Source organism: Scophthalmus maximus, chromosome 19 (genome assembly GCF_022379125.1).
Source record: "Scophthalmus maximus strain ysfricsl-2021 chromosome 19, ASM2237912v1, whole genome shotgun sequence".
NCBI lineage: Eukaryota > Metazoa > Chordata > Actinopteri > Pleuronectiformes > Scophthalmidae > Scophthalmus > Scophthalmus maximus.
In genome coordinates this window covers 14,123,524-14,149,937 of record NC_061533.1, presented here as the reverse complement: position 1 = coordinate 14,149,937, position 26,414 = coordinate 14,123,524, and the positions used below count along the sequence as shown (strand labels likewise).

General features: G+C 42.7%; 2 protein-coding genes across 5 annotated transcripts; one reads left to right on the top strand and one right to left on the bottom strand.

Annotated features, from left to right (window-relative positions):
- Window positions 1–329: 329 nt before the first annotated feature.
- On the bottom strand, window positions 330–7,913 carry polk (polymerase (DNA directed) kappa). 3 transcript variants are annotated; one of them, XM_035641144.2, is made up of 14 exons: window positions 6,818–7,913; window positions 6,392–6,511; window positions 6,075–6,227; window positions 5,466–5,597; window positions 5,210–5,360; window positions 4,873–5,100; window positions 4,351–4,475; window positions 3,990–4,156; window positions 3,864–3,896; window positions 3,648–3,744; window positions 2,730–2,901; window positions 1,553–2,572; window positions 947–995; window positions 330–690 (listed from the first exon to the last, which is right to left on the bottom strand). In XM_035641144.2, exons 1-14 carry the CDS (start codon window positions 6,944–6,946, stop codon window positions 609–611), a joined length of 2,658 nt encoding a protein of 885 aa, XP_035497037.2. In that variant the 5' UTR covers window positions 6,947–7,913; the 3' UTR covers window positions 330–608. The 3 variants fall into 3 exon arrangements, with proteins under 3 accessions (XP_035497037.2, XP_047185234.1, XP_047185235.1); XM_047329278.1 differs by lacking the exon at window positions 3,864–3,896; XM_047329279.1 differs by lacking the exon at window positions 6,818–7,913 and having other exon boundaries at window positions 6,075–6,223; window positions 6,392–6,513.
- A 50-nt stretch (window positions 7,914–7,963) lies between these two features.
- On the top strand, window positions 7,964–26,290 carry LOC118314597 (ceramide transfer protein). Of its 2 annotated transcripts, XM_035641145.2 has the most exons (18): window positions 7,964–8,610; window positions 8,707–8,841; window positions 11,338–11,454; window positions 16,760–16,867; window positions 17,079–17,217; window positions 17,799–17,885; window positions 18,015–18,172; window positions 19,762–19,854; window positions 20,142–20,228; window positions 20,408–20,500; window positions 20,879–20,956; window positions 21,578–21,673; window positions 21,993–22,125; window positions 22,219–22,289; window positions 22,400–22,528; window positions 22,784–22,913; window positions 24,365–24,502; window positions 24,642–26,290. In XM_035641145.2, exons 1-17 carry the CDS (start codon window positions 8,521–8,523, stop codon window positions 24,490–24,492), a joined length of 1,872 nt encoding a protein of 623 aa, XP_035497038.1. In that variant the 5' UTR covers window positions 7,964–8,520; the 3' UTR covers window positions 24,493–24,502; window positions 24,642–26,290. The 2 variants fall into 2 exon arrangements, with proteins under 2 accessions (XP_035497038.1, XP_035497039.1); XM_035641146.2 differs by lacking the exon at window positions 20,879–20,956 and having other exon boundaries at window positions 7,968–8,610.
- The last annotated feature ends 124 nt before the right edge of the window (window positions 26,291–26,414 follow it).

The following is a 26,414-nucleotide window of genomic DNA, read 5'->3' as shown; positions in this document are numbered from 1 at the left end:
ATTTCTTCAACGAGCCAAACCTTTTTGTTTAAAAGTCAAATCGGCAGAGAATGGACGGCAATTTGTAGAAAATAGTAATTTATTGCAATATCGAATTACATGATAGAAGGGTTCTCTTATCTTCATTATTAAACAAACAATATCATCATTTAAAGATGGAATAAATATCTGAATAAAGTAACGTGAAGATAAATTATTAAACACTGGAAGCTAGAATTGAATAAATATTCAAATGTTCCATTTAGCATACATTCAAATAAAAACATTGTCTTCAGTGAATGACAGAAAATAGGCAACTGACGTGAAACTGGTTTTGACAGACAACCAAGTCAATAAATATCTCTTTTAATTTGCCAGAATTAAAAACAAACGATCTTTCATTTGTGTATGACAAAAAAACTAAACAATAAGGCATATTAGTGCAAAACATTCTTTCTTAAATCAGCAATTTTAAATACAGATACAGCATTTAAGAGATATTGAATATGACAGTTTGAGCTGGAGAGTCCACAGCATGACTAAAAATCCGCCCAGTGAAACCGAGGGAATGGAAAGAGCAGTTTTTCATTTCCTGAAGAAAACTTTACCAGCTCCTCCTGATGATGATGTCACCTGAAGAACTTGTCGATGGTGTTGAGAGCGCCGAAGCCTTTGGCCCTCTTTGAAGGAGGAGAGGAAGGCGAGTCCTGTCTGAAAGCCATGAAATCGACAAATCAATTAAAAACGTAATTAGCTCCACCAAGGAGGATATTTTTTCTACAGCGTTTGTTTGTTACTTAGTTAGCAGGATTACAGAAAAACTACTGAACCAATTTTAAGGACATTTTTCAGAGGGGTGGAGCATGACCCAAAGAAGGACCCATAGCGGGTTAGCCGTGGCGGAGGTATTCGCTCTCTGGGCAACCAAGTGGTACATCTGCAGCGACATGTGATGAAGAAGTCTCACCTTTTGTTTTTGCCTTTACTCGCTTGCCTCAACAGGAGATGGCCTCTATCTGTGAACAGATGGATATAAAAAATAAAAAAACAACAACTCAATTTTTTCTCTCTTGTCTGACAAAAAAATGACGATCACAGCACGTCCTGGGGGATATAAAGAGTGCAATTTCGGAGGCAGGATTGTTTAAGGGGACACCAGAGTGTAGTTCATTGTCGGAAAGGAAAAGGTGAGAAAGGGATTTGGCCATTTCCAAGAGCAGGGCAAAGGGAGCGTCGTGGGCTGAAATGAGATGTGTTTTCTCTGCGGGAATTGATGCGAACTTCTCACACAATGTCAGTGTCTGTAAATAACAAGGTCATAGGTCACAGACCTCCTCCCAAACAGACATCCGCTCTGCTAATTCCACATGTCTTATTGACGTTACTAGCAGGACTGTATCGGTATCACCAGCAGAGATATGAACATGGCCAGACTTTAGATCCATGCTGAAAAGACCGACATACCTTAAACCATGAAGTGCACAAGAGTCATAATGCTGAATTGATGAGGAAACACAATGCAGAATGTGAGTGAGGAAGTGTTGAACGGCTTCATTTGATAAAGATAACTCACCTGGGGCCTTACTGTTTGCAGGTGGATTTATGGAAGGTGGCGTCCGTTCCCCCAGCTCATTTAGGACCTCCTGGTTCAGGCAGAGGTCAACGTGGTGATTGAAGACGGTGAGGTCGTGTGTGTCCTGGGTCAGCTGACACACAGGGCAGGTGAGGACGGGGCCTTTTTCACCACATGACAGAGGCTGTTGCGAGGTCACAGTCTTGTCGTCAGTGATCGAAAAAGCTGTTTGAGCACAATCATCTTTTTTCGAGGGGGGATGCAGTCGAGGATCGAACCTGTTCACCTCCAACTCTTCGCTCCTCTTTGCTTTCTCCTCTTCCGCCTCACACTCCTCCCTCCATTTTCCCACCACCTTACATCCTTTATGGTCATTCTCGAAGTCCAAATCCGGAGATGTGCTTGGATTTGGCGGTCTTGAAGATTCACTTAGACACTGGTCTATGTGTGCGTTGAAGGCATTCAAATCAGTCGTCTCCACCTGCCTGAAACACACAGGACAGGTGAGGCTCTCCGACGCTGTGACACCACATCCTGATGTGGATGCTTTGGCTTCTTCCTGGGCAACAAAGTCATTTTCTGCCAGATCTGAGGGGATACTCTCAATGGCTCTTGCTGAAGACTCTGCACCATTTTGAGCACGAGAGCCTATGGAGGAAGTGTTTAACCCGTGTCCTTCCACTTGTGTACATGAATTTGCTGCCTTGAGTTGCAATCTTTTAGTCTGGGCTCTTTGGAAGAAAGACTGTTGGGGTTGCTCACCAGTCTGGCCTCCCTCTAACCCCCTATGCTTGCCCTGCCACGGAACTTCCTCCAGTTTCTCACATGTCTGCGTTGTAGGAACACAAGCAACGGTCCAAGTTTGGACGGGCTGATTACAGAGATGCTCCTTCTCAGGTTTTTGATGCATTCTTTGCACAGAGCCACTGGAGTCTGTCTTGCCTGGTTGAAGAAAGCCAATGATGCTCTTCTGCAGAGGCTTTTTGTCATCCGAACTGACAAAAGCAGAAAGTCGAACACCTACAAGCACAAAAAGAAAATTATCTGGAGAAAACTTTAAAAAAGTAAATGCCAACTGTGCTCTTATTTCCACATGTGGCGTGCCAAGGAACATTTCGATTCATTTCAAGCAAGTTGTATTAACTGGTGAGTCAGTTACATTGCAAGATCTATTTACCCATGAGCCTCAGTCTGAGTGGCTGGGGGCTTTCATTTTCCATTTCTGTCTTCAGTAGGTCCTTAGCAACAGCAAAGATCTCATCCACTGTAGCCACAGCATACGGCAGCGTCAGTGCCCTGGTTTTCACCTCAAATTTCACATTCTTAAGCTTCAGTGTTACCGTTTTACCCTTATGGAAAATGGACAAAAGACACAGTTGAATGCAGAGCGCAGATATTTTCATTTCTGTATCCTCCCCAACACCCTCTTAATTACGGACATAATCAATGTCAGTACTTTAAGGAAGGATATAAATAGAAGAGTGATGAAAACCTATATTAGTCATGTCACGGATTGATTTGTCAGAATGCATTTTTGTAACGCGCCACAAAGCGCTTTCATAGTAATGTGATCTCCCAAGGAGACATTTCCAAGGCTGATAGTCGCCCCTGCTGTGTCCTTAATGGTCCTCCATTTCCTCCTGCTATCAAGTCCACATCGGGACCCAGGCAGGGGGGTGATGGCCGTGCTAGGCCATCCTGTCCTTTCACCATTGATTCGAAAAGGAATGAGCAGGTTGAGGTAATTGCATGAGATTTGGTGTGGAGGCAATTCTATGGCGGCCAAGAATGGGATGGGATTTCTTTTTCTTACCATGGCTATGTAGCGTTGTTCATTTTTGTATAAATATTACCTGTGCGTGTTTGTGTTTATGATTTCTTTAGATATGGTCTTGAGAATTTTGAGGAGAGATCCAGCTGAGCACAGTCGGCTATTGCTCTAAAATAAAACCCCATGCATGGTTGATGTAACCAGGTCAGTGTCTCAGATGAAATGTTGTATTGTGTAAGCCAAATACGTTCTCATACTAATTTGCCTGTACAGAATATATGTACAGTGTTGCTGCAGAATGCAACACACTCTGACATTCTTTACCTTCAGATCTTCTTTCTTCATGTCTTCTGCCAAATCCCCACAAAGCTCCCTGCATAAAGAAAATTGTTCCTCCGCTTTATTCAGTTCTTTGAATGTCCTGTAAAAAAAATGAACATGTCACAAGAGGAAATAGGAAATGAGTTGGAGAGGATGGATGCAAAAGAGAATAAATTCCATTGTGTGTGTGTGTCTATTTATGCCTTGTTAAAAACCGACCTTTCTGTGCTCATGCTTTTTCTTTCTTCGTGACTGTAGCGGCAAAAAAGAGTGTTATATCTCGCTTTGATTTATTTATTTTCTCTAATCGATTGTGTTAAGTTTTACCAAACAAACAGTCATTACCTTGGTATATATGTGGAGCCCAGACCCAGGGAAACCTGCATCAAATGATGCCAGGCGGTCTCAGAGAACAACAACGACAGCAGCGCCATCTGCTGTCCAAGGTGAGAACAGCTACTGATGCCCAGAGCGTTCAGCATCTTCTCACTCACTTTCCCTATGCCAGAAACCTGGAGGAATACACAAGAACAATAATACAGATTTTCTTTCAGCCATCTTTTCCCCGTTAGCAGCACATCATTATTCACTTAACACCACGCCTAAGAGTCTTCAATGATACTGTTTACATTATCTGCAATTATTCAACGGCAAAACCACAAGGCCCCGTTTATGTTTTAGTTTGAGCAACAAGTGTGTACTGTACTTTGCGAACTGGAAGACTCTGGATGAAGTCCATAACTGCCGCTCTGGTGGGGGGGAGTCTGTACTGGCCGTTGGGCTTGTTCTTGTCACTGCACACCTTGGCAAGCATCATGTTTGGAGCGATGCCTAGTGAATAAGAGTGAATAATGTAATTGAGAAGTGTATTTGCGAATGAACAGCTGGTAAAACATATGCATAATGTGGCTCATAATTCTAAACAACTAGAACGACTTTACAGATTTGATTATTGTTATAGTTTTGTTATTTAAAAAAATCAATAACAGTGAGTGAGGTAGAGTTTCCAGTTCTATGTTTAGCTTTTATTCAGAAAGTAAAGAAGTGGTGAGGGAGATGGAAGAAAACTTGAGTTGAGCATATGTTATAATTCTGCTGTGGAAGTCGAATGGAAAAGCAAAATGCTAAACAATGACATGGCACTTTTGAATAAAGGGAGGCGATGCGCACCAAGACATCATTAAGACACAGTTATGAAGGGAGAGGATGAAAGGATACCACACCACACCTGCACTGGCAGTCAGCGTGGTCTTCTGCTCAATGCGGAAGCGCATCTCTCTCACGGCCTCCTCCACAGATGTCCCAAACACCTCGAAAGCACCAAAACCAGGAGCAGCAGCGATGCCATCAGAGCCAGGCAAGCAGGGAGAGGAGCTCGGGCTGTCCTCAAACAGGATGGGAGAGAGGTCTTTCACCTCTGGCACTGCCCCCTGGGGAAGCTCAGACTGCTCTTCATCTGCAATTCACCATAGAAAATAAACATTTCATGTCATATTGTCTAAAATAAACAAAAAAACACATTACACCACATAATCGCTCTATCTTTCCGTATAATTAAGTCCTGCCTGTTGTAGCGCTGCTGCCGCGCAAGCGATGTGTACGAGAGGACTCTGGCCAGTGCTGTCTCTGGTGCAGGTGGTCTGTGAAATCCAGATAGGCTTCATCCAGGCTCATCGGCTGGAAGTGAGGGTCATAGTCTGCAAAAATCTCCCGGATCTGTTACCGTAAAGAAAATCCTCATAGAATTTGTGATTTCCAAATGTGTTTATCTCGTTGTCGTGTGTGTGTGTGTGTGTGTGTGTGTTTTGGCATCACTCTTACCTCGTCACTCACGGCTCTGTATTTATCAAAGTTAGTTGGAACAATGACCAAGTTCGGGCAGAGTTTTTTTGCAATGAACCCGGGCATTGCAGCTCGGACTCCATACTTCCTGGCATGGTAGTTAGATGTTGACTGGAAATGAAAGGGTGAGATGTAGATAAAGCACTTTTACATGAGGGAGGCAATCTGAATCTCTTGGACAAAACTCACATTTGAATGCTAATTTTACAGTAATGTATTGTGAAATTAATTCATAATATCTAATATTTGGTAATAAGTTCATACATTCCTAAACTGTAATAATAAGATTCATGGAGAATGCACTATGTAATACATATTTCAAACATACTGATAATTGTTGAAAATTTGCAACGCTTTGATTAAAGGGTTTGTTGTGAATTGCATTACAGAAAATTATACTCTGTGTTCAGTAACCTAATGCACAGTTTTTCCATGTTATTATTTCTCCTTTAACTTGCTCGATTTGCAAAGTATTATATGGACATGTTGCATTTACAATGTCTGCCTGGTGGTGCACCTATACAAAAAGCAAATCTATGAAATGAGTCTCATAATTGTGTTTATTTCCCAGGTGCTATATTGACGTACCAGCATGCTCATGGATCCTACAGCCATGGGCTTGTCCTTCAGCTCAGGGCAGTCTCTCATCTCCACAGCCGCGTAGAAAGCGTCCATGTCCACATGCACAATCACACGGCTTAAATCACGGGTCTTCTCCACCGCCGAGGCCATCCTGTCTACCTACACAGAGAGATTTGATTAAAGAAAAACACTTCAATAGCATGATTTTTGGAATCAAGCCACAGCATTTGACAGCACATCACATTTGACTGCCTGTGTGTTTTTTAAGGAAAGTAAAAAAACAAATATTAACTTTACCCAGTTACGGCCATATCGTTTCTCACCTGAGCTTGTGCTTTCTGTAGTTGCTGCTCTGTGACCTGTGCCTTTTGTAGCATCATTTTCTCAATGCGCTGGTTCACCTGCTGCTCTCTCTTCAGCTCATTCTCATAAAACCTTGATCCCTGAAGCAGGAGGACGGGGACCACAAAGAGTTACAGATTCTGCAGCACAGATGCAATGAAAAGCTCCTGTAGGACAGGTCTGTTTCATTAGACCGGGGATGTGGGTCTTTCACACAAGGCTGGACACAATCCCTTCTGTCATACTGTCAACAGCATCTGTACATGTCTGCACACCTTTGTTAAGGTTCTCGCCGGTCACTTCCTGACACAGGAGAGTGTAGACAACTAGGAGTATTTATGTATTATTACTTAGATGCCTTACAAAAAAACTAACTAAACAAATGACTTTGGTCCGAGTGCGCCTACCTTGGATGACTCCATGATGATCTTGTTGATCTTGTCCCTGTCAAGACCCTCCATACCAGCCTTGTTGTCATTGAGGGCCATTCTGGAGAGGAAGCCCTCTCCCTTGGTGGATGCAACCCCATTGTCCATCCTGCAGAAAGGACTCCTAATCGGGAAAGATTCGTTCTAGGGCAGTGTGACCTACTTTAAAACGATCTTAACTCTCTTCTGAAGTGAGTTGACAAAGCTGTAAGATTACGTAGCTATGATGTGTCCCATTATATCTGCGCCTTCGAATAATCGAACATTAATTCAGAAGTCGATCATTTCACTATAAGCAGGAAAGTGGATTAAGAATCAACTTCTCTCAGCTGTCTGATGATCACGCCTCTACATGTTTTGAAACAAGATTTAGCGGCACTTCCGCGTACATGCGTCATCGACGGAAGAGGCGGGGCTTGTTTTTTGAAAATTACTGAATTTACCATTTAGGATAGTTTAGTCCCACTGAGCGGGCAATTGAGATCTGGTTGGAATGGAAGCTGAATGTAATATTTACCGCTTTTAAATAAGCCTTAATTTAAACCAACGAAACAGACAAACGTGAAAGTAACAAACACAATATTTTGGATGTGATATCAATCTGGATTTATCAAATGTCCAGATGCCCTACTACAGCGACCCCTTGTGGTTATAGAGAGGGGGACACTCAGAGAAACTGGTGCACTGACAGAAAACTGCGCACAAACATTAAATAAAAAATATGTAACCTGAAAGCATGTTGATCTAGATAGATGTTTCATAAATGGGATATCATACGTTGTCATTTTCCAAGTCAAGTTAGCCGAAATAAAATTATTGTTTCCGGTTTTTTTTTTCTTTTTTTTTTTTTTTCTTTCAAAATAAACGCGTGTCACTGAATGTTCTACGGCACTTCAGACACAAAACAACAACCGTGTTATCAACTATGTATATTAGAGGACTAGTCTTTTGCCAATTAAAATAAAGTCACGCGCCTGTGCGGCTGGATTTTCATAAGATTCCCGATGCAGTTGTGTGATTTTAATTGAAGGGCAGACATGTGAGACATCCGGTGTGGCCGTGACTCTGTTCAGCTTGACGCTGCTCTCCGCAGGTACACAGTAAAGCGTGGCCGCAGCTCCCCCCAGTCCCCCGGACCCGAATGGACGCGAGCTAGTCCGCCCTCCGCCACGACTAACCGCGCTGCGGAACTACGACAAGAGACACGGTCCGCTGCAAGCTCGTCGTTTGTGGACTCGAGTGGAAGCTCGGCGTTCGCACCACGGCCATCTTTATCTCCCGCAGCAGAGAGGGGGGGGGGCGGCGACGGGGGACAGTCACAAGTTGCTCGTTAAGTTCACGGTAGCTAGTCGCGTCGTTTGACGGCTAACGCTAACGGAGCTAGTCCCGCTGCTATTCGACGTCAGTTTCAAAACAAAGCCGTGAAGTTGGGACCCGAGCGCCGCCCGCTGCCGGGACGAGCTATCTCGGCCGGAGTCTGTCAGGCGTCTGCTTATTGATTCGCGCTGCTCCGCTAATGTCGTGCACGTTTAGTTAATGCCCGATCGACGTGACTCCGCTGGCGTCGGGGCTCCGTGAAACCTGACGCGGGTTGAACCGACGTCGACAGCAGCCTGGGCGGGCGTCGAGCGAGACCCGAGCCCGCAATCGAAGCCATCGCAGTCTCCGGATCCGCGATTCAAATGTCCGAGAAGAGTTCGTCGTCCGGCTCGGACGAGGACGTGGACCCGGAGTCTGGGCAGCACGTGGAGCTCGGGGGCGTCTTGAGCAAGGTAACGTCGGCGACACTGGATGAATCACTGCTCATCAGTCGATTGCGAAGTGTCGCTGATCTGTTTCTTGTCTTGTGCCTCTCTGTGTGTTTACAGTGGACGAACTACATACACGGATGGCAGGACCGGTGGGTCGTGTTGAAAAACAACACCCTGAGCTACTACAAGTCTGAGGATGAGCGGGAGTACGGCTGCAGGGGGTCGCTGTGCCTCAGCAAGGCTGTCATCACAGTAAGTCTTCCCCAGGCAACGCTGCTCTTCTGCTCTCTTACTTGCACAGGTGGGAAGCAGAGTGACCCCCAAGCGCCCGCTCCACCTTGGAGGTCAGAGCTCAGAGGACGGGGTCGTCCCGAGCGGGCCGCACTGTTTTCATCCTGCCTCTCCCCTGGCGTTGGCGTGGACTTGACCTTTTATTCCCCCAATCCGTGTTCCTCAGATTCCACGCTCCAAGATAACAAAACAAAAGAAAAGTAAACATTAACTAGAAGCGAGGCCGTTGCCAAGATCACAGGTGGGACTGAGACCTGTGTCCGGGAAGACGAAGGCATTCCTGCCCCCGCAGGCACTTGAGCACACTCCCCTGCCTCCTCCTCCGTGGCACTTATGTCACGGGCTACCTGGAATCGGCATTCGCTTCAGTTGGAGAGTAAGCTTTAATCACAGACTGCAGAGAACGAAACCTGCGTTCTCCCCATGCAGGCCTCCTGCTGGCGAGATAAGCTGACATCCCACACCCAGGTTAAATATTCACTGTTTTCTCTGAGCGTACCGCCACCAAGCACAGAGGCCAAACAAGTGGTTTTACTGTGATTTGTGCAATCGGATTATTATGGCTGGATTAAGACCATAACATGAGAGGTTACAGTTAGTTTCTTCTGGTCAGATGGGTCATCTGAGTGAGCATTCCTGTGTTTGTGCGGGCCCCTCTGGAACTCCACACGACCTCCAGTGTTGTGTAATTTTATTATAGTAAGCTAAGTAGGAGTTTGCACACTTAATCACTGATACTAGGAATAATATGAACCGCACAGCCACTTCTTACTGCCGCTCCCTTTTCTCCTGAAAATCTAACGGCGACTGTAGTGTGAGGAGTCAGGAATGCTGAAACATGCCTCCGCTACTTTCCCTGCCTTACACCAGTCTGTCATAATGTGAAGCTGCAGACAGACTGTCCTCTCATGGAGACAAACATGCAGGAAATGTTACTGTCAGAAAAATTTGTATCAAAGGTGAAGGTCCATTATCAAAAGCTCTTATCAATTCAAGCTCTTGTCTGTGCATTTGTTTTCCCTTCAGTTATATATCTTTGTTCACAGCATCCTTGTGTAAACAATAGAAAATGCTTATATTTACGTTGTTGCATATTATTTTGTCAGAATTCAAACTTGTATGGACACACACTAGTTTAAAGACAGCTCATAGAAAGAAAAAAAATACTTAGATGTCCCTTTTGTGAACTACGACTGTCAGTGTTTGACTAATATCCTCCTCATTCCTAACAATGGCGATGCGACAGTCCTGCACAAGGAAAAAATGCAGTGCAGCATGGACATACAGTAGTGCTTATGCAAGGGGAAAAATAATGTTCCACTGAGAATGAATGAGGCATAAACTGGATTGAAAAGCAGAGGTTTATGGGTCGTGTCTGATACAGCACAGGAAGATAGACTGGATTTTCTCTGACCAGTAATGGCATCACGGCTGGATGCTCTCGAGGTTACCATTGCTCGCCCTCCCTCCAGTAAAATGTTGTTACTGGAGGGCATTTTTTTAATGCTACACCTGTGTAGGGGGAGCTTTATCACTGAGGTTGTCTGGCTGTAATAGAAAGCAAAAAAAACTTCTGCCCAGCAGCATCCCATTTATACAGTGTAAAAATGCAATGCCAGTGTTAAGGTGTTAAGACACCGTTGAATTAAGTTAGACTGACTGACAGTTTGCGCTCAGAGTTCGAGTGTGTGTTACTGTTGTCAGTTGCAGCAAATAAACCAGCACATGAGCGCCATTCAGCAAATCTAATTTAACCTGGGCAGCATGAGGTTATGTCAGCTGACAGAGCAGCTGTAGTCTTGGTGCAACTGAGGAGAAAAACGGGGAGAAGATTCAAGTCAACTGTGTCTCATTTCTTATTAGGAACCTTTGCAGAGCAGACCTCTCCTCAGTGGAGTTCAGCAGTTAAAATTCCAGTCTCAGAGGAAACGGGGAAATTCTTTCGACACGTGTTTGGGTGCCAGTCAGGGTTTGGGGCTGGGTGGGGTGCGTTGTCGAACAGGGAAGTGAAATTGTTGAAAGATTTGGCCCAGGAGTAGAAGGGAAAGGTAATGATGCTGAGCCAGGATCGGATGAGGGCATGCTTGGAGAATATGTTTTTACGCACAGCTCTGTTGCGGCCGTTTCGGGTTGTGTCTAAAAAAACATAGTACATCGGTTTCTGGTTAAAATTCCTGTTTATTTTGTGGCAGAGACTCTTCTGTGACTGATTGAATCCATGTGTGTCAAGAATGTGTCATCCCTTGTCGCCCAGTGTCGTGAAGAGACGGGCAACTTTTAGAGGAGTTATAGCATTCCTATTCCTCAGCGGGTTTCTTTTTATTAGGGGGACCTTTTTCATTGTATTTTTGTATTATGATATTGAAATAGAGATATTTATATTTTGATCATAGTATTTGCCGACATATCTCGTACACCATGCCTAATAACTACTCATGAACTCTTCTTTCTGTGCAGCCTCACGAGTTTGACGAGTGTCGTTTTGACATCAGCGTGAATGACAGCGTTTGGTACCTCAGAGCCGAAGATCCTGAGCACAGACTCCAGTGGATTGAGTCGATAGAGCTGCACAAGGTGAGTGTTTGTTCATCTTCAACAGAGATACTGTCGACTTCACCTGGGTTTGCTTTTCATACAAATTTTGTTGTGATTAAGTTATTCATGGAAAAATTCTGCCTGCCTCTAAGCAAGCATTACGTCCACTAATTAATATTATGGGCGCTCAGTGTGCCTGAAACAGGTCCCTGTGGGGCTCAGGCTTTTGATTATTATCTTGGGGTTTTGTCAAGAATCAGAAAAAAAATATGCCAAATTGTGTCAGTTTCTTTGGCCGTGATAAATATGAATTTATTTGAGGATTGCCTAATCACCCCCTGAAAATACTGCATATTTCACGTATTTCAGATACTCGGGTTCAATTTTGGGTTAGGGTGTTTTTTGGAACAGACGGGATCGGTTTTGTTCAGTGAGCTGGGCGTGGCTGGACAGGGATTCGGACACACACTCTCAAACACAGAGCCCTTTACCCTGGGAATGTGAGGAATCTGAGGAGTGAGGTGTTGAGGCGGGGGTATCCCCTGTCATCAGACACCAGACAGCTGCTCACTCTTTGAGGATGTTTAGTTATAATGTGCGGTTTCTCAACATACAGATTGTAAAGCACTTGAATATGTTGAATGAAAAGGTTGTATTTTAGTTTATGAGTGCATCGTGTGTGCATCTTATTAATCGGGGCCTTGGCAAACTTTTCATTCAGGACTTCATTGAGGGGGATCTGAAATTCACTTGGGCTGCTGCAAGCATTATTACACAAACATCACGTGTCTGAAACACTGTGCGATGAAGTGGACGAGATGTGATTATAGATAGTAACGTGATAACAGACATTATGTGGCAACACTGAGACAAAGGTTGAGGTTTTATCATAACACCATGTAATTAGGCATGCTGTAAAAAAATCTGTTTTATCAGGATATAGAATACAAGCTTGTGTTCAGAAAAACATCATTACAATACACATGCAACAAATAATGCTATACTCTAGTCAAAAACTAGCTGATACAGCTGAATATACTCAATGTGTTGTATTGTTTACTTTGCACTGGTGTGCCTTAACTATATAGCTAGTTAGGTTTAGTTTTAGGGGAGTGTTGGGGGCATTTGACATAATATGACTTTTCACATTATTTTGGGCCATTATCAATGTAATAAAAATAATTATAATAATCACAGTACACACAGTACACTAAGACATTAGCAAGAAGAAGAGTGAAAGAAAAACTGAATGTTCCCTGATGAAGTGAGTCCTTTGTCTTGAAGTAAGAGTCACATCGTTGTGAGCGCTCGCACTGTGCGCCACACAAAATAACACTGGTATAACGGAACCTATTGTGATAGTGAGTGGATTTGAACTGCAATTTCAACATCCTCTCATAACCATCTGACAATGTAACAGTGTTTGGCTGCATACCAGAAAAAGATTGTTTCTATGCTGCTTTGCTTTCCCAGCGGCCACTCGTCAGCTGAGTCTCTGCAGTGAGTCGCTTCTTGTCTAGCCGCCGTTTCCTCTCACATAATTATTTTCACTGACAGTTAACATTGTTCAGACTTCAGTCATTTTGAGCTCATCATCTGTGACAGACAGACGCACCATGAAGACGTCTTCACTCGGCATGAGTTTAATTCATTTGCGGCAGCGGAGCGTGTTACACCAGCCCCTCAGACACTGCAGTGAGTTAAACTGGATTAACAAAAGACAACAATGGTCGCACCCATGGAGGTGCAAACTGAAAATCATAAGCCATGAACTAAAAGGCAACATCAACTATATTTGTCTGTATTTATTTAAACTCATACATACTATCATAAACAAAAACCTGTTGTTTGTGCAAATTGATCTCAAACACTAACTTTTCACGTCGTTGTTGTTGTTCATGTTTGGGGTCATGCGCCCGGAAAGATTGAAAGCATGTTACCTGTGCAGAAGTAATCACATTTTTTAAAAATTTGCCCTATAAAAATCTTTTAGCTGGGAGAAGAGGGTAGATGCCCCACCCTTGAAAAAGTAGTCACTAACCTGTGAACTGTCAGTAGCCCTTCTCTACAGAAACTGTGCAGCGGATGGTTTCATTACTGCTGCCGTAGTTGGCATGTCAATCGAGTGCGAATGACCCCAGGCCTCTGTGAGAGTATTTCACAGTTATGTCTGGACTGTGACCTTCAGTAACCTCGTGAGCTTAATGCCGCACTACCTGCAGCGTTGAGGTAGGTGAATGTGTCAGCACTGCTCCCAGCAGGACAAAGACGGACTTGCACCATGCAATGTGAATTCACCACTTGAATTCTGGGTTTAATCTCCGTGTCAGGAACGACCAGGGCTTAAAACCAAGTGTAGTCAACCTATGCATAGTGTCGCTCCTCTCCGTAAATATCCCCCCAAACTTGTTCTGCAAATATTGATAAATAAATATTTATTTATAATTTTGAAAACAGTCTCATCACATCAGAACAGGTAACACCAGAACATATATTCATGGAGCATCTGTCCAACAGCAGTGTAGATATATTTTGAATTTAATCCTTGTTTTTTGTTTTCTTACATGATTATATCCTAGAATCCGAAAAGAATAATGTATTTAGTTTAAAATTCCTATAATGCACTAGGCAGTTAACTTGGACAAAAGAATCCATTTAACTTTTCTTAAATGGTTAGAGATTTGTAGGGGTTCATTTTTTAGCCAGTATTATCCGTCTGTTTTGCTCAAGTTTATCAGGGTTTCTAAAGTCTATAAATGTTGTTTAATATGTGTTGAACAAATCACGACTACAGCTTTTTAAATGCCTCTCATGAGGCACTTTGCAAAGGCCATCGTTTGCATATCCATATCACAGAATTAAGCAGTTAATGTTCAAGAAAGAACAGCTTTTGTTTAGTCCATTTGTGTTTTTATGTGTGGGTGTGTTTGTGTTGGTGGTGGGAAAAGTTGTGCTTGTTGTAAGTGCAGCTCTTGATGAATAATGCTTTTTTTTATCACCCGTTCTCACAGCAACAAAAAATCAAGAGGGACACATTGATCAAACTGTGCAGACTGTTCCATTCTGTCAGATTTAGAGGGGTGATAGGAGTGTGAATTGGGGGGGTGGTTGTACTTTTAACATCATTTCACCTGGCTCTTTGTTGGGCACAGCCTGAATCCTACTGATCCAGATCAGACTTCAGGATACCAGCAAATGAAAATAGGGTGTAATGGAAAGGACAGTGAGGTGGATTTAAGTGAAAGAGAAGATCCAGACTTGTAGGACTGTATTGTTCCCTGCCGCCCACTCTCTGTGTCTCTCTCTCTTTCTCTCTCCCTCTTTCTCTCTGTCATAATGTACTCATCCAACCATTTGGTACTTAAGTGGTTTACCACACAAACAGCTCCGGACAGCCCATGCCTGCGCCCCCCCCCCCTCTCTCTCTCTCTCTCTCTCTCACAGTCTCTCACTAATGCATACACCTCTCATTTTTACCCCTCTGCCTCTCTCTTCCATGCAAACGCACACAGTCACGGTTGCCTGCTCAGTGTTTGGCGCTGAACATAAAGATGGACAAAATGAAAAGGTTCCACATATCGGGGTGTGTGGTCCGTTGAAAAATGTGTGCAGCATGCGCGGCGTGTCTTTGTGTGGATGTGTGTCTGCAGAGGAAGTGACTGAGAGTAGACCTGCTTCACTCTGCCAAGGATTTACAAGACTCTTCCCCCCGCCTCACTCCGTCTCTTCTGCTTCACGGAGCAGCTCGCGTCTGCCTCTCCTCTGACTGCTATGTAGCCAGCAACTACCCCCCCAACCCTCTCTCTTGCCTTCTCTTATCGCTGCTTTCTTTCACTTGATGAGCTTAGCTGAGCTCGTATGGCTTCTCTTCTCCTCCTCCTTTTGCCTTTTGTTCGTCGGTGAGGTGTGTCCAGGGGAAACCGGAGCACTGGAATTAAGCCTCTGAATTGTCAGAGCATTGGGGAGTGTTGGGGGAGCATCTGGGCCATGTTGGGGCCAGCAAACTACCGGGACTGCAGGAGTGTCCTGCCCTGCTTTGGCTGTTGGAATGGCGGAATGGTGGGCTTAAAGCATGTTGGCATGCTGCCTTCTCACTGTCACTGAAGTCTTTATTTAGGATGTCAGTGTTGTGACATTAATGACTACAGTAGTGCACATTTTTCACCCATCCATACCGTGAATAAATTATTATTTTGAGTTTGCATGCAGGTTTTGTTTTTGTTTTTTCACATTAAAAGCACTGATAGCATAGCTTTAGCAATGAACTCTGCATGTTAGTCCTGTTAGAACCAGTCACCCTTTTCCAATGCTGCATGGGTGTATTCTGGACCACCAGTGTTTTTCATAAGCATCTTTGATGCTCAGATCTGATGAATTACTCAGTGGCAGTTTCTATGGGCAGTTACTGTACAATCCTCTCATTATCATCACAAAGCTGTGGACACACGATGCCATGTTGTGTGTTGTGTCAGAGTGGGTGTTAGTTTGCATGTTTGTCATACTACAGGTGCATTAAGATGGACGTCTCCTGGAAATGAAGAAGTAGTAATTTCAGCAACCTAAACAATATCTCGGTCTATTTCAAACGAAAAATAAATCACAGCAAATACAATCCTGTGACAGCAGCCCTCATTATCAGTGTAACCACCTAGCTGTCATTCTCAACTATTTGAAATGGGATGAATAAAGGGACTTACATTACACAAACACTGAGGATGATATTGTATATGTTGTATAAATTCATTAAAGCAGTCAAGAACTAACGTTCCTGTGGCGCTGTCGGTTCAAAAAGTGTCAACCATCCATGACTTCAATTTGAAATTCAAAAACAGTCTTTAGAAATGCCTCTGTGTGCCAATAGGAATAACTTTTAGATACATTTTGAAAAAATGAAACGTAAATTTTGTCACACTGGCTCCACATCACTGTTACTAATGGATAAGTAAAGGTATACATTTGAAGCGGGGCCTTAATAGTTGGTCATGAATTTGCTTTCTCACTTCAACAAAAGATTTTTCTTTTGGCTGGATGTACGTACACATTGTATATGCATACTAAAAAACTGTGCTGTGTTTGCAGTCCCAGGCATCTTGTAGTTATAAGCTGGCTGTTTAATGGAACTGATGCAGTCCATAATGCCCAGTCCTTATATCTGTTTTATAATGCCATGTAAGACGGTACACGGTAAGTGGTCTACTGGCTGGTTGACAGACCCAGTCACTCTCAACAGATGATGTCTGATGTCCCTTCTGTGCTTCTCCTTTCTCCACACAACTTTTTGACTCTTCTTCCTCATCACACTTTCCTCTGCTCTCTCCCTTTCTCCCCTTGATCGGGTTTCTAGGCCGAGTCTGGTTATGGTTCAGAAACCAGTCTGAGGCGTCATGGTTCCATGTTGTCCCTCACCTCCGCAGCCAGTGCCTTGTCTGCCACATCCACGTCCTCCTTCAAGGTAAAATAACATGTTGGCAAAGCCATGCAGGTAACATTTTGTGTTGGTGTTAATGCTCAGAATGTTGTGCTATTTCTTACAATGACATTCAGATCGTTGCCTTATTGTTGCAACAACAACACTGAAATGACTCTTTCCTCACAACAACCTTTTGTCTACTGTCCTTTTGTTGTCGTTTGGCTTCTCTCTACTTCTGTTTGTCTCTGCGCAGAAGGGCCACCGGCTGCGTGAGAAGCTAGCGGAAATGGAAACCTTTCGGGACATTCTGTGCAGACAAGTGGACACCCTGCAGAAATACTTTGACTCCTGTGCTGATGTTGTCTCCAAAGATGAATTTCAGAGAGACCGAGGTAACTTGTAACGTGCTACAAATACATATTTATCGTTGCATACATCTGGTCGGAGATTTAGTTTGAATGAATTAAAATTGTTTCAAATGGATTGTTTTACAAAAACAAATATTACACTGACTAATACTAAAATTCAGAGTAGTGTTGACATGACAGCATTAGCCTTGATATTTCCTGGCAAAGTAAAAATGTGTAGATGGGAATCTTCTTTACTTGGTTCATGTAGTATGAGAATAGAAGGAGAATCCTGTCAAAAATCAATTTTCACTCACAGGGCACTTTGTGGTTTGTTTAATCTCTGAGGCAAAACCTTTCTGTGGGCTTCAAAATCACTTTCATATTGAACTTGGTATCTTATGTTGGTAAACTAATTTAATCTGGCTTGAAATGTTGTGTTGTGTTATCAATTGAGAACAATTTGCAATGCTTACTATTCCCGTTGAATATGTTTGGAAATGTTAAACAATGTAATCTTAGCTATATATGTCCAGGTTTAGGTTTTCATGACATTTTATATTGTGATTAAATGGACATATAGATAATAGATAGATCTAATATGGCTGTTGTTTTCATACCTATAGTAGAGGAGGATGATGAAGATGACTTTCCTACCACTACAAGACCAGATGGTGAATATAATCACAACAACAATGGTAGCAAAGAGAAATGTGAGTTAACCTGAAGATACTGTCCCAATATTCATTTGTGGTTTGAATGTTTATTTTTAATCAAATCATGGGGCAGCTGTTTCATGTTTTTTTAATATTTTTTTTATTTTTTATTTCTTTCTTTGCTAGTGTTTCCCCCTGCCAGCCCCAAAGGTACGAACGGGATTGACTTCAAGGGTGAGGCCATTACATTCAAGGCCACAACAGCAGGCATCCTCTCTACTTTGTCCCACTGCATCGATCTGATGGTCAAACGAGAAGACAGCTGGCAGAAAAGAATGGACAAGGTCTGCTCTTGTACTCCGCACTCAATGAATAAAATAAATGTCACCCGCAGTGCGTGTGTCAAGTGAATAATAGGCAGTGTCCTGAGTGGGCGTGTCAGCAGGCAGTGCTGTGTGGAAGTGTGGCTGACTGAGGAGCTACAGGAATTGTTGCCCTCCGCTGCCTTCGAGCAGTCGGTTGTTTTGACAGATTGATATTTTGTCCATCGGGCGGATCTGCTGTCCATGTCTAACCGTGGTTGTAGTGTATGAAAACTTAGAATGTTACAGTGAATGTATTGGAAAGTTTAGAAGGTAACGCTATGGAATTGATTTGAGTCCTTAGTATGTAGTTCAGATCTCCCAGTAAACATAAAGCAGGATAGTGTTTAAAAATGACAGAGGATCTGTGTTAAGTCTGCATTTTTATTTAAAGTGGAAACTGTTCAAGGATCCGAGAGGTGATCACTATAAGATTTTTACAAATGTAAGATTAATGACTATGGGAACACATCAATTTAACAAAATGCACTTGTTGCAGACATTGAGCTTTAACCCTTTTTAACATGAGTGATTGGAGTTCCCTTGTCACTTTTCCACACCTTAAGAGCAACCTGTGTCTGTAGAGATACGCCCTTTGGAGCTGCTTATGCTTTATATCCTGATCGGCTCAACTGATGTTGTCAAACCAGTTTCTTTCCTTTTTTTTTTTTTTTGTCTGTGAGCGTAAAGGCGTGCTACCCAACCCCAAAACTCACAAAAGCCAGGGAGCTCTCTGTTAGTTGGACCGTTGAAGTGAAACTACCTCAGTCTTATCTCTGTTTGTTTTTGTGTGTGTGAAGTTTTTGCTGCCAATGTGGAGTAGGGAAATAGAAGTAGTTACAAAACACACTCAGGGGAACCGGACACACCTGCTCAGACTCGTACAGAAAGCAAATAAGAAAATGACTGCTCGGAGTTTATGGAAGCCCTCGCTGCGAAGAAGGACAGAGCTGCTCAAGTACCAGACACAGAGATGGATACCCCTACAGACGGGCAGCCTCTTCTTTTCAGTATGTCTCCATCTGTCTGTTCACATCTGACGACAGGTTTATTTTTTGTCAAGTGTTCCATGTCCACACCTTGTTTGTTAGTGTCTTTCTGTCTGGTAACTTGAGGTAACTTCTGGAGAGAACTGTTGTTTTCTGTTACAACCGACCTTAAGTAATGATTGCTTTGCTTTCTCTTATTCCATTGGGAATAAACGGTGTCTGAAATGTGAACTGTTTCTTTTCTAAGGAGTTGTTGAGCTGTCTCAGCAGAGCCAAGTCTACATGGCTCATGTATTGAGTTCCTGTGTCTTTAAGTAGTAGACGGTGAATACACTTCACCTGTCAGACGTTACCCATTGTATAGTCATAGTTAGTACAGGGCTGTTGTTTCCAGTTCATTTGTGTGAAATGAGTTCCTTAGCCTCTGACGGGGAATGGGACGTCAGGTCAAATCTAAGTGTACACGGAGGCAAACATTTGATCAGCTGTTGAATACAACGCAGATGTTTGAATTGGAGTTTCTGTTTCCACGCTGTCGCTATAGTTTATCCTGAAACATACTCTGTGTGTCTGTGTGTGCAGGAGCTGGAGAAGAGGAGGAGGGTGGAAGATGCCTACAAGTGTGCTATGCACGAACTGAAGAAGAAGTCACACTACGGAGGCCCGGACTATGAGGTAAAATGGAATTAGATAAACGGAATGGGGTTGAAATGCCGAGACAAACCTCAGCAAAGTAATTTCTAGACTTTTTCCATTTGGCTTTTTAATAGAGCCCGACCAATATATTGGTTGGCTGATAATATCGGCCAATATTAGCCTTTCACAGACATATCGGTATCGGACGTTATTTTAAAAGCCCGACCGGTGTTATCGGCAAACTGATATTGTGCACATTGTACGGGTGCTTGCTAGTTGGATTCCTATTGATCTCACATGATTTGGTTGTTGTTGCCTCTGAACAGGAGGGGCCAAACAGCCTGATCAATGAAGATGAGTTCTTTGATGCGGTGGAAGCTGCACTGGACAGACAGGACAAGATAGAGGAGCAGGTTTGGATTAAAAAAAATATATATCATAATGTCCTCTGCAGTTTGTATAACGCATTTAAACATTTAGTCTGAATCTCCCTTGTTCCTCTGCCACAGGAAAAATGACTTGAGCCCAGTTACATACATTACATACGGAGATGTTGCCTTCTTACTCTCTCACCTTCTCCTGTGTCCCTCAGTGCCAGTCAGAGAAGGTCAGGATATCCCGACCGTCCTCAGTTACTCCTGGAGACGTCTACTCCACCATCGGCACACACCGATATGCTAACAAGGTGCTCAACACATATTTCATTTTCTTTTTAATGTACACATTATGTCCATCCTCGACAAATTTGCTCCTCTTTTCTACAAATCATCTGTCCTGTTTGAAGCCGAGTTTGCTCACAACCAGTTTGATCTGTGTATAAGCTCTGCGACCTTCTCTACACCGATGCTTAAGTAACATGTTCTCATAATGTTTGCTTCACATTAATCTGCTCGCGCAGAATGAGTTTGTGCTATATTTGCTTCACTTGGAGATTCATGCAGTGTCTGCAGATGAACTGTAACTTGAACAGGTTGTGATGGTTTGCTCTGGTCTGCTGCAGTGGCACCTCTTTGGGTTTTGTTCCTTATTTCTTTCTCTGTCGAACCTCTTTTCTGCTGCACAGCCCCATAGCCATTCTTCTTCCCTGTCCTCCGTCGAGCTAATCAGTGCTTCAGATGACATTCACAGATTCAGCGATCAGGTACTGTGTTCGGTCGACAGAGAAGGAGCCGTGTCTAAAGAGGGGATGCAAACGCCCGCTGCTCCTCACCGCAGTCAGAGAGAGCATGTGCAAGGCAGCATGAGAATGGTTACTAACCGGTCTCTCCAGGATCTCGCAGATGTTTTTTATTTGTGCTTTGAGAAATATGTTTATCATAGATTTTTACACCAATGTCTTTTGGTGTTGTAATATGATGTGACGCGCTTAAAAACGTTACCGGACAAAGGTAGAATTCCTAGAAACACTAACAAGCTGTCATCATCACATAATGGCATAATTTCAATGATAAAAGCGTAATGCTGCATGGCTGGACTCTAGTGAAACCCTCTTCATTTCTGCCTGCTCCTTCCCTCACATCACTCTGACTTCCACCGCATGCGCAGGCATGAATCCAGACCGGTCATGGACTGTGTTCTTAATGCATCATTGGGATGTTGAATAACACCCTAAAACAGGATTACATTTTAGATATCTATTTGGATATTGCTCAGTGGCTAAAATCTTTCTTAAGATTCAGAAAGGGAAATGTTTTCCCTGTCAGGGAAAGGACAGTAAAAGAGTCTCCAACATTAATTTAATCAATATCTGTCCATCTCTTAGGTGGAGGAGATGGTGCAGAATCATATGACTTACTCCCTTCAGGATATGGGTGGAGATGCCAACTGGCAGTTGGTAATAGAAGAAGGAGAGATGAAGGTGAGTATAGAGGAGAGGAGCACCTTATGAATCCTTTACCTTGTTGGCTAGCTATGAATATATCATTTTATTCATTCACTTTTCAAAAGGTACTGTGTGGTTGCAGTAGAAGTGGCAACAAATCAAAAGAAGGGACAATCTATTAGCTAGTGGAGGTGGAAGATCCACTTAAGTACTTAAAACAAAAGTATTGACGTCTCGATGAAAAAATATATTAATTAATTTCAGCTTACATCTTCAAATAGTGGTAGAATGAACGGGATCTTAAAGATAGATTTTGTAGTGAGGTTGTGAATGTTTTGCACGGTGTGTGGACCAGGTGTACAGGAGAGAGGTGGAGGAGAACGGTATCGTCCTGGACCCTCTCAAAGCCACACACTCTGTGAAGGGGGTGACGGGGCATGAGGTCTGCCACTACTTCTGGGACACAGATGTCCGAATGGACTGGGAGAGTAAGTTCACTATTTAGTGCCCATCATATCAACATTCCTTTTTTACTTTCTCTGTTTTATTTTCCTGACCTGACTAAATTCTTCCTCCCCCAGCCACCATTGAAAATTTCAATGTTGTGGAAACGCTCTCTGATAATGCCACCATCGTTTACCAGACGCACAAGGTAAATTGACTTTGTGATGGTTTTAGACGGCCGTTTGCACATTTGATCAGAAACATTCTGAAAGCCGAAGTGACCCCCGCCTGAATGCCTCTGTGCCTCTTGTGTTTCAGAGAGTGTGGCCCGCCTCTCAGCGAGATGTGCTCTATCTGTCCGCCATCAGGAAGATCATGGCGACAAACGAAAATGATCCCGACACATGGCTGGTCTGCAACTTCTCTGTGGACCACAACAATGCCGCTGTAGGATGAGTGCATTATACCCATTCTTATCACAAATTCTTATCATACTCATACAAATATTAGTACTGTGAGATTAGATTTAAGATGCTTAACTACAAATATTCTGTTGTCAAACAAGGCTTTGTTCGTAAGACTCTTTTTTTAGGTGTAAATAAAAGAAAGAATGATTTCTTCACCTCAGTCACTCGGTCAAATCTACTACAGTGAGACACGTCGCAGCTCAGGGATTGTTTGCATTTACATTTTTGCTTTCAGCCCACAAACAGGTGTGTTCGTGCCAAAATCAATGTCGCCATGATCTGCCAAACGCTGGTCAGCCCGCCAGAGGGTGATAAAGAGATCAGCAGAGACAACATCCTTTGTAAGATCACCTACGTTGCCAATGGTATGTACCACAGTATTTATCCCAGGGCAATATCAGCAGCGAAGGAAGCCTCTCTACTATCATCCATCTAACTGTTATCAACCTACAAGTGCCCTTTTAATAATATCTATGAAACTATACTATATATGCCGGAGGGAAATGTTAAGCTGGGTCCTTACCTTTACTGAATTTGGGTCAAACTTTTATTTCTCGTCCTTAGACTGTCCATACTAATAGAAGTTAAAATGTCTTATACTACAGAGGAGACATTTATGAAATCATTACTTGATACTACATGGTCTGATATTCTGGCTAATACACTGGCATATTGGTAAAGAGAAGATACTGTTTGTAAAGAATCAGTGTAAATGTAAAGTTCTAAAAAGCTCAACTGTCACGTCAGCTTAATACAACTTGAATGTTACACCTTTCTCCAAATAATTCAGAACAAACTCACATCATCCAATATTTCTACTGATTGCTCATTGTGTAGTTGGTAGCTGATAATAGAGCGAGTCAGTCTTTGTGTTATGACTTGGAAATGTCCAGACTTTTCTCCCTCCCTTCATTTCCTGTCCACAAGACATGAATCCTGAATCCTGAGCCAGTTTATTGGGTGTGGTCAAATTGTCCTTCCTATCTACTTTTCCTTGACCTCAGTGGAAAACGTCATGAGGTCAAAGGAAGGTGTAAAGGAGGACTCATAAGACTAAGGAAAAGCCGACAGCGCTGCTCAGAGAATCTGACTCCACTTTCACTAAATACATCATCACATGACGGCGGATGTTACCGATGTGCGTCTGCCGTGATGAAACTACAAATTTTCCGATGATGAACTACAAAAAACACAGGGGCTCCATCTAACATTCTTCAGTGTGTTTTACCACTGTGTGACATCAGATATTATGATTCATATGTAACAGTAACTTACATGATGACGTGCGTCTCTTCTGGGTCATATTCATACTCTTATTCTTATACTTCGAATTGAATTGAATTCCCAATTTAATTGTTTACGTTTGTGCATGGACAAATAAATGGATAAATATCGCTACCGCAATGAATTGTGACCAATTGGTATTTCTCCTTAACATTCTCATTGTACCCTTTGTCCAATGTACTCTTTGCTAAAGGAGATAGGAATGGAAGCATTGGAGCACCTTTCCTTAGCATTTAGAGAATCCAAACAGCTGTTATCGTGGCTGCTGATGATAAACTTCCGGGTCAGGTCAAGATTTATGAATCTTCCTAGGCCAATTGAACAATTTGAGCATACCTCTAGTTAGAGAAGCCCGGCTGTCACGGGACCTCATTTGAAAAAAAAAAAAAAAGGTCACTAGAGGGCGCCCTGTGCTGCTCTCTGTGTCCTGAACCTGTACAACATGGGTTTATGGCTAATAGTTTTATAAGTTAGCACTCACACACACACAAACACACAGTTTCCTGATAAACTTTCCTCTGTGTGGCTACAGTAAACCCAGGAGGCTGGGCCCCAGCCTCAGTCCTCAGAGCCGTGGCCAAGAGAGAATATCCCAAGTTCCTCAAACGCTTCACCTCCTACGTGCAGGAGAAAACTGCCGGGAAGCCCATCCTCTTCTGAACACTAAGAGGTAACCTCAAGCCCAAACACCACATCCTGTTTTCAAAACAAGAGACAGCTACAAAACTGTCTGGTGCCTGATCTGTGGAAAAGAATCTGATATTATTTTCAGTTTTATTTAATCTTCTTTAACCTTCCTTCTTGTTCAGGCTCGCGAAGGGGACATGGTTGCCCGTCCGAGAGACTACGTTGTCCAGCGCTAAGCAGGCTTTTTCTGACCCATTCACTCATTTGCAGACGACTACCTGCAGGACAACATATCATCCACTGTACACCTGCTTGTAGAGGAGACTGGTTTTACAGCTTTAATCCATCAGTAGTTCTAATCCCGGCCACATGAAAATCTGTGGGTAATGGGTACATTTGTATGTAAATTCAAAAGTTTGCGAAGTGGTTTTTGAATTGTTATTACCAATTATTATTATTATTATATATTTTTTTGTAAATTGTTTTGTACAATTCTTATGATTACATCCTTTTTTTGTTTTGTTTTTGCTTGAATCTCTAGTATTACAGCTACTTGTTTTGCTGCTGCTGAAGTAACTACCACGAGTGAGGAAAGTAGATATTGATGAGGTGTGGTACAGTGTTTCCTCTTCTTTCGCATTCTCTTGTCCCTCTAGTGACGACTCTCTCTCTTTGCAGTTTGATGGAGGGTCAGAGTCTGAAGCTTTGAAATCTTTATATTTATAGATTGTCATACAGTAGCTTTTAGAGAGCACCGTGGACACAGTGTATTGTACAGAGAAAACAGACTAGAGTTTTCAGTTAGTTTACCAATGTAATAAATGTGAATTGACTGTTAAGCGCTTCAATTTGATGACTGATGGTCGAGAGAAGTGGGAGATGAAGAGCATTTTCCACGTCTAATCAACTTGCGCGGAGCATTATTTTTACGATTTTTGGACTGATAATCAATAATTGGGAAATTATGATTGCGTTGACTGTGTTCAAAAGGTACTAAATTGTGGTCTATTGTCAGTGTGTGTGTCTTAAATCGCCATGTCACACACGATATTTCCAAATGACCAGTCACAGTGGCTGATAAAGAGATCCTCTCTTTCACTGAGGGATGAGTGGATACATTTTGTGACATTGTTTTACACCAATCTTCAGCCCAAACCTGTCTGTTCACGAGTGATGTTTCTAAATCAGTCATGCTGCTGCTCTGCATGATAAGATAACGTTGTAAAATGCTGAGTCGGATGTCATCTGCTCTCGGTCAGACTCGCATTACATTTCACACACCACACTACAGTGCAGTGGCCTCCTGCCCTTCGGCTGGTGAACTACCCCTAGAATGCCTTAGACGCCAAGATGAACTGTAAAAAATGAATAAAAATCCTGGCTTTCTCTACTGTACAGCCACCACCAAATGTGCATTTATCAACCCTGAAGTGAAGAGGGAGGGGGGAGGGTCAGCATTTCACATCATCGTACCTCAAGATTTATGTTTGCTCTACATTATGTTTGATGCCATTATAAGTTGGGAGTTTTGCAATCAATGTAGAGCTGCACGCCGAAAAATGTAACCATCAGATTTGTCGGTGATTGGTCTTCGGGGTCAGAGGTCAGGGAGGATCTGGATCATTGTTTGGTTTTGCTGATGATTACAAGAGCTAGATCTATGAGCAATGTCAGCGGAAGAATGCATTTAGCATTTTTAATTTTGATATTTTGTCAGTAATCTACACTTTATACTTTGTATATTTCTAAGTTGTACATCAGAAGTGTTATTATTTGCACTAAATGTAATGCAATTTGACAATGTTCTGTAAATTAAAATTGTTACACAAGACTTCAAAGTACGTGTACTGTTTTTGTCAAATATGACAAACCAAAACACGATACATACATACACGGCAGTAATGTACAGAGAGATAATGTTGGGAATAAGGAACAGTTCTGCTGCAGATGCTAAG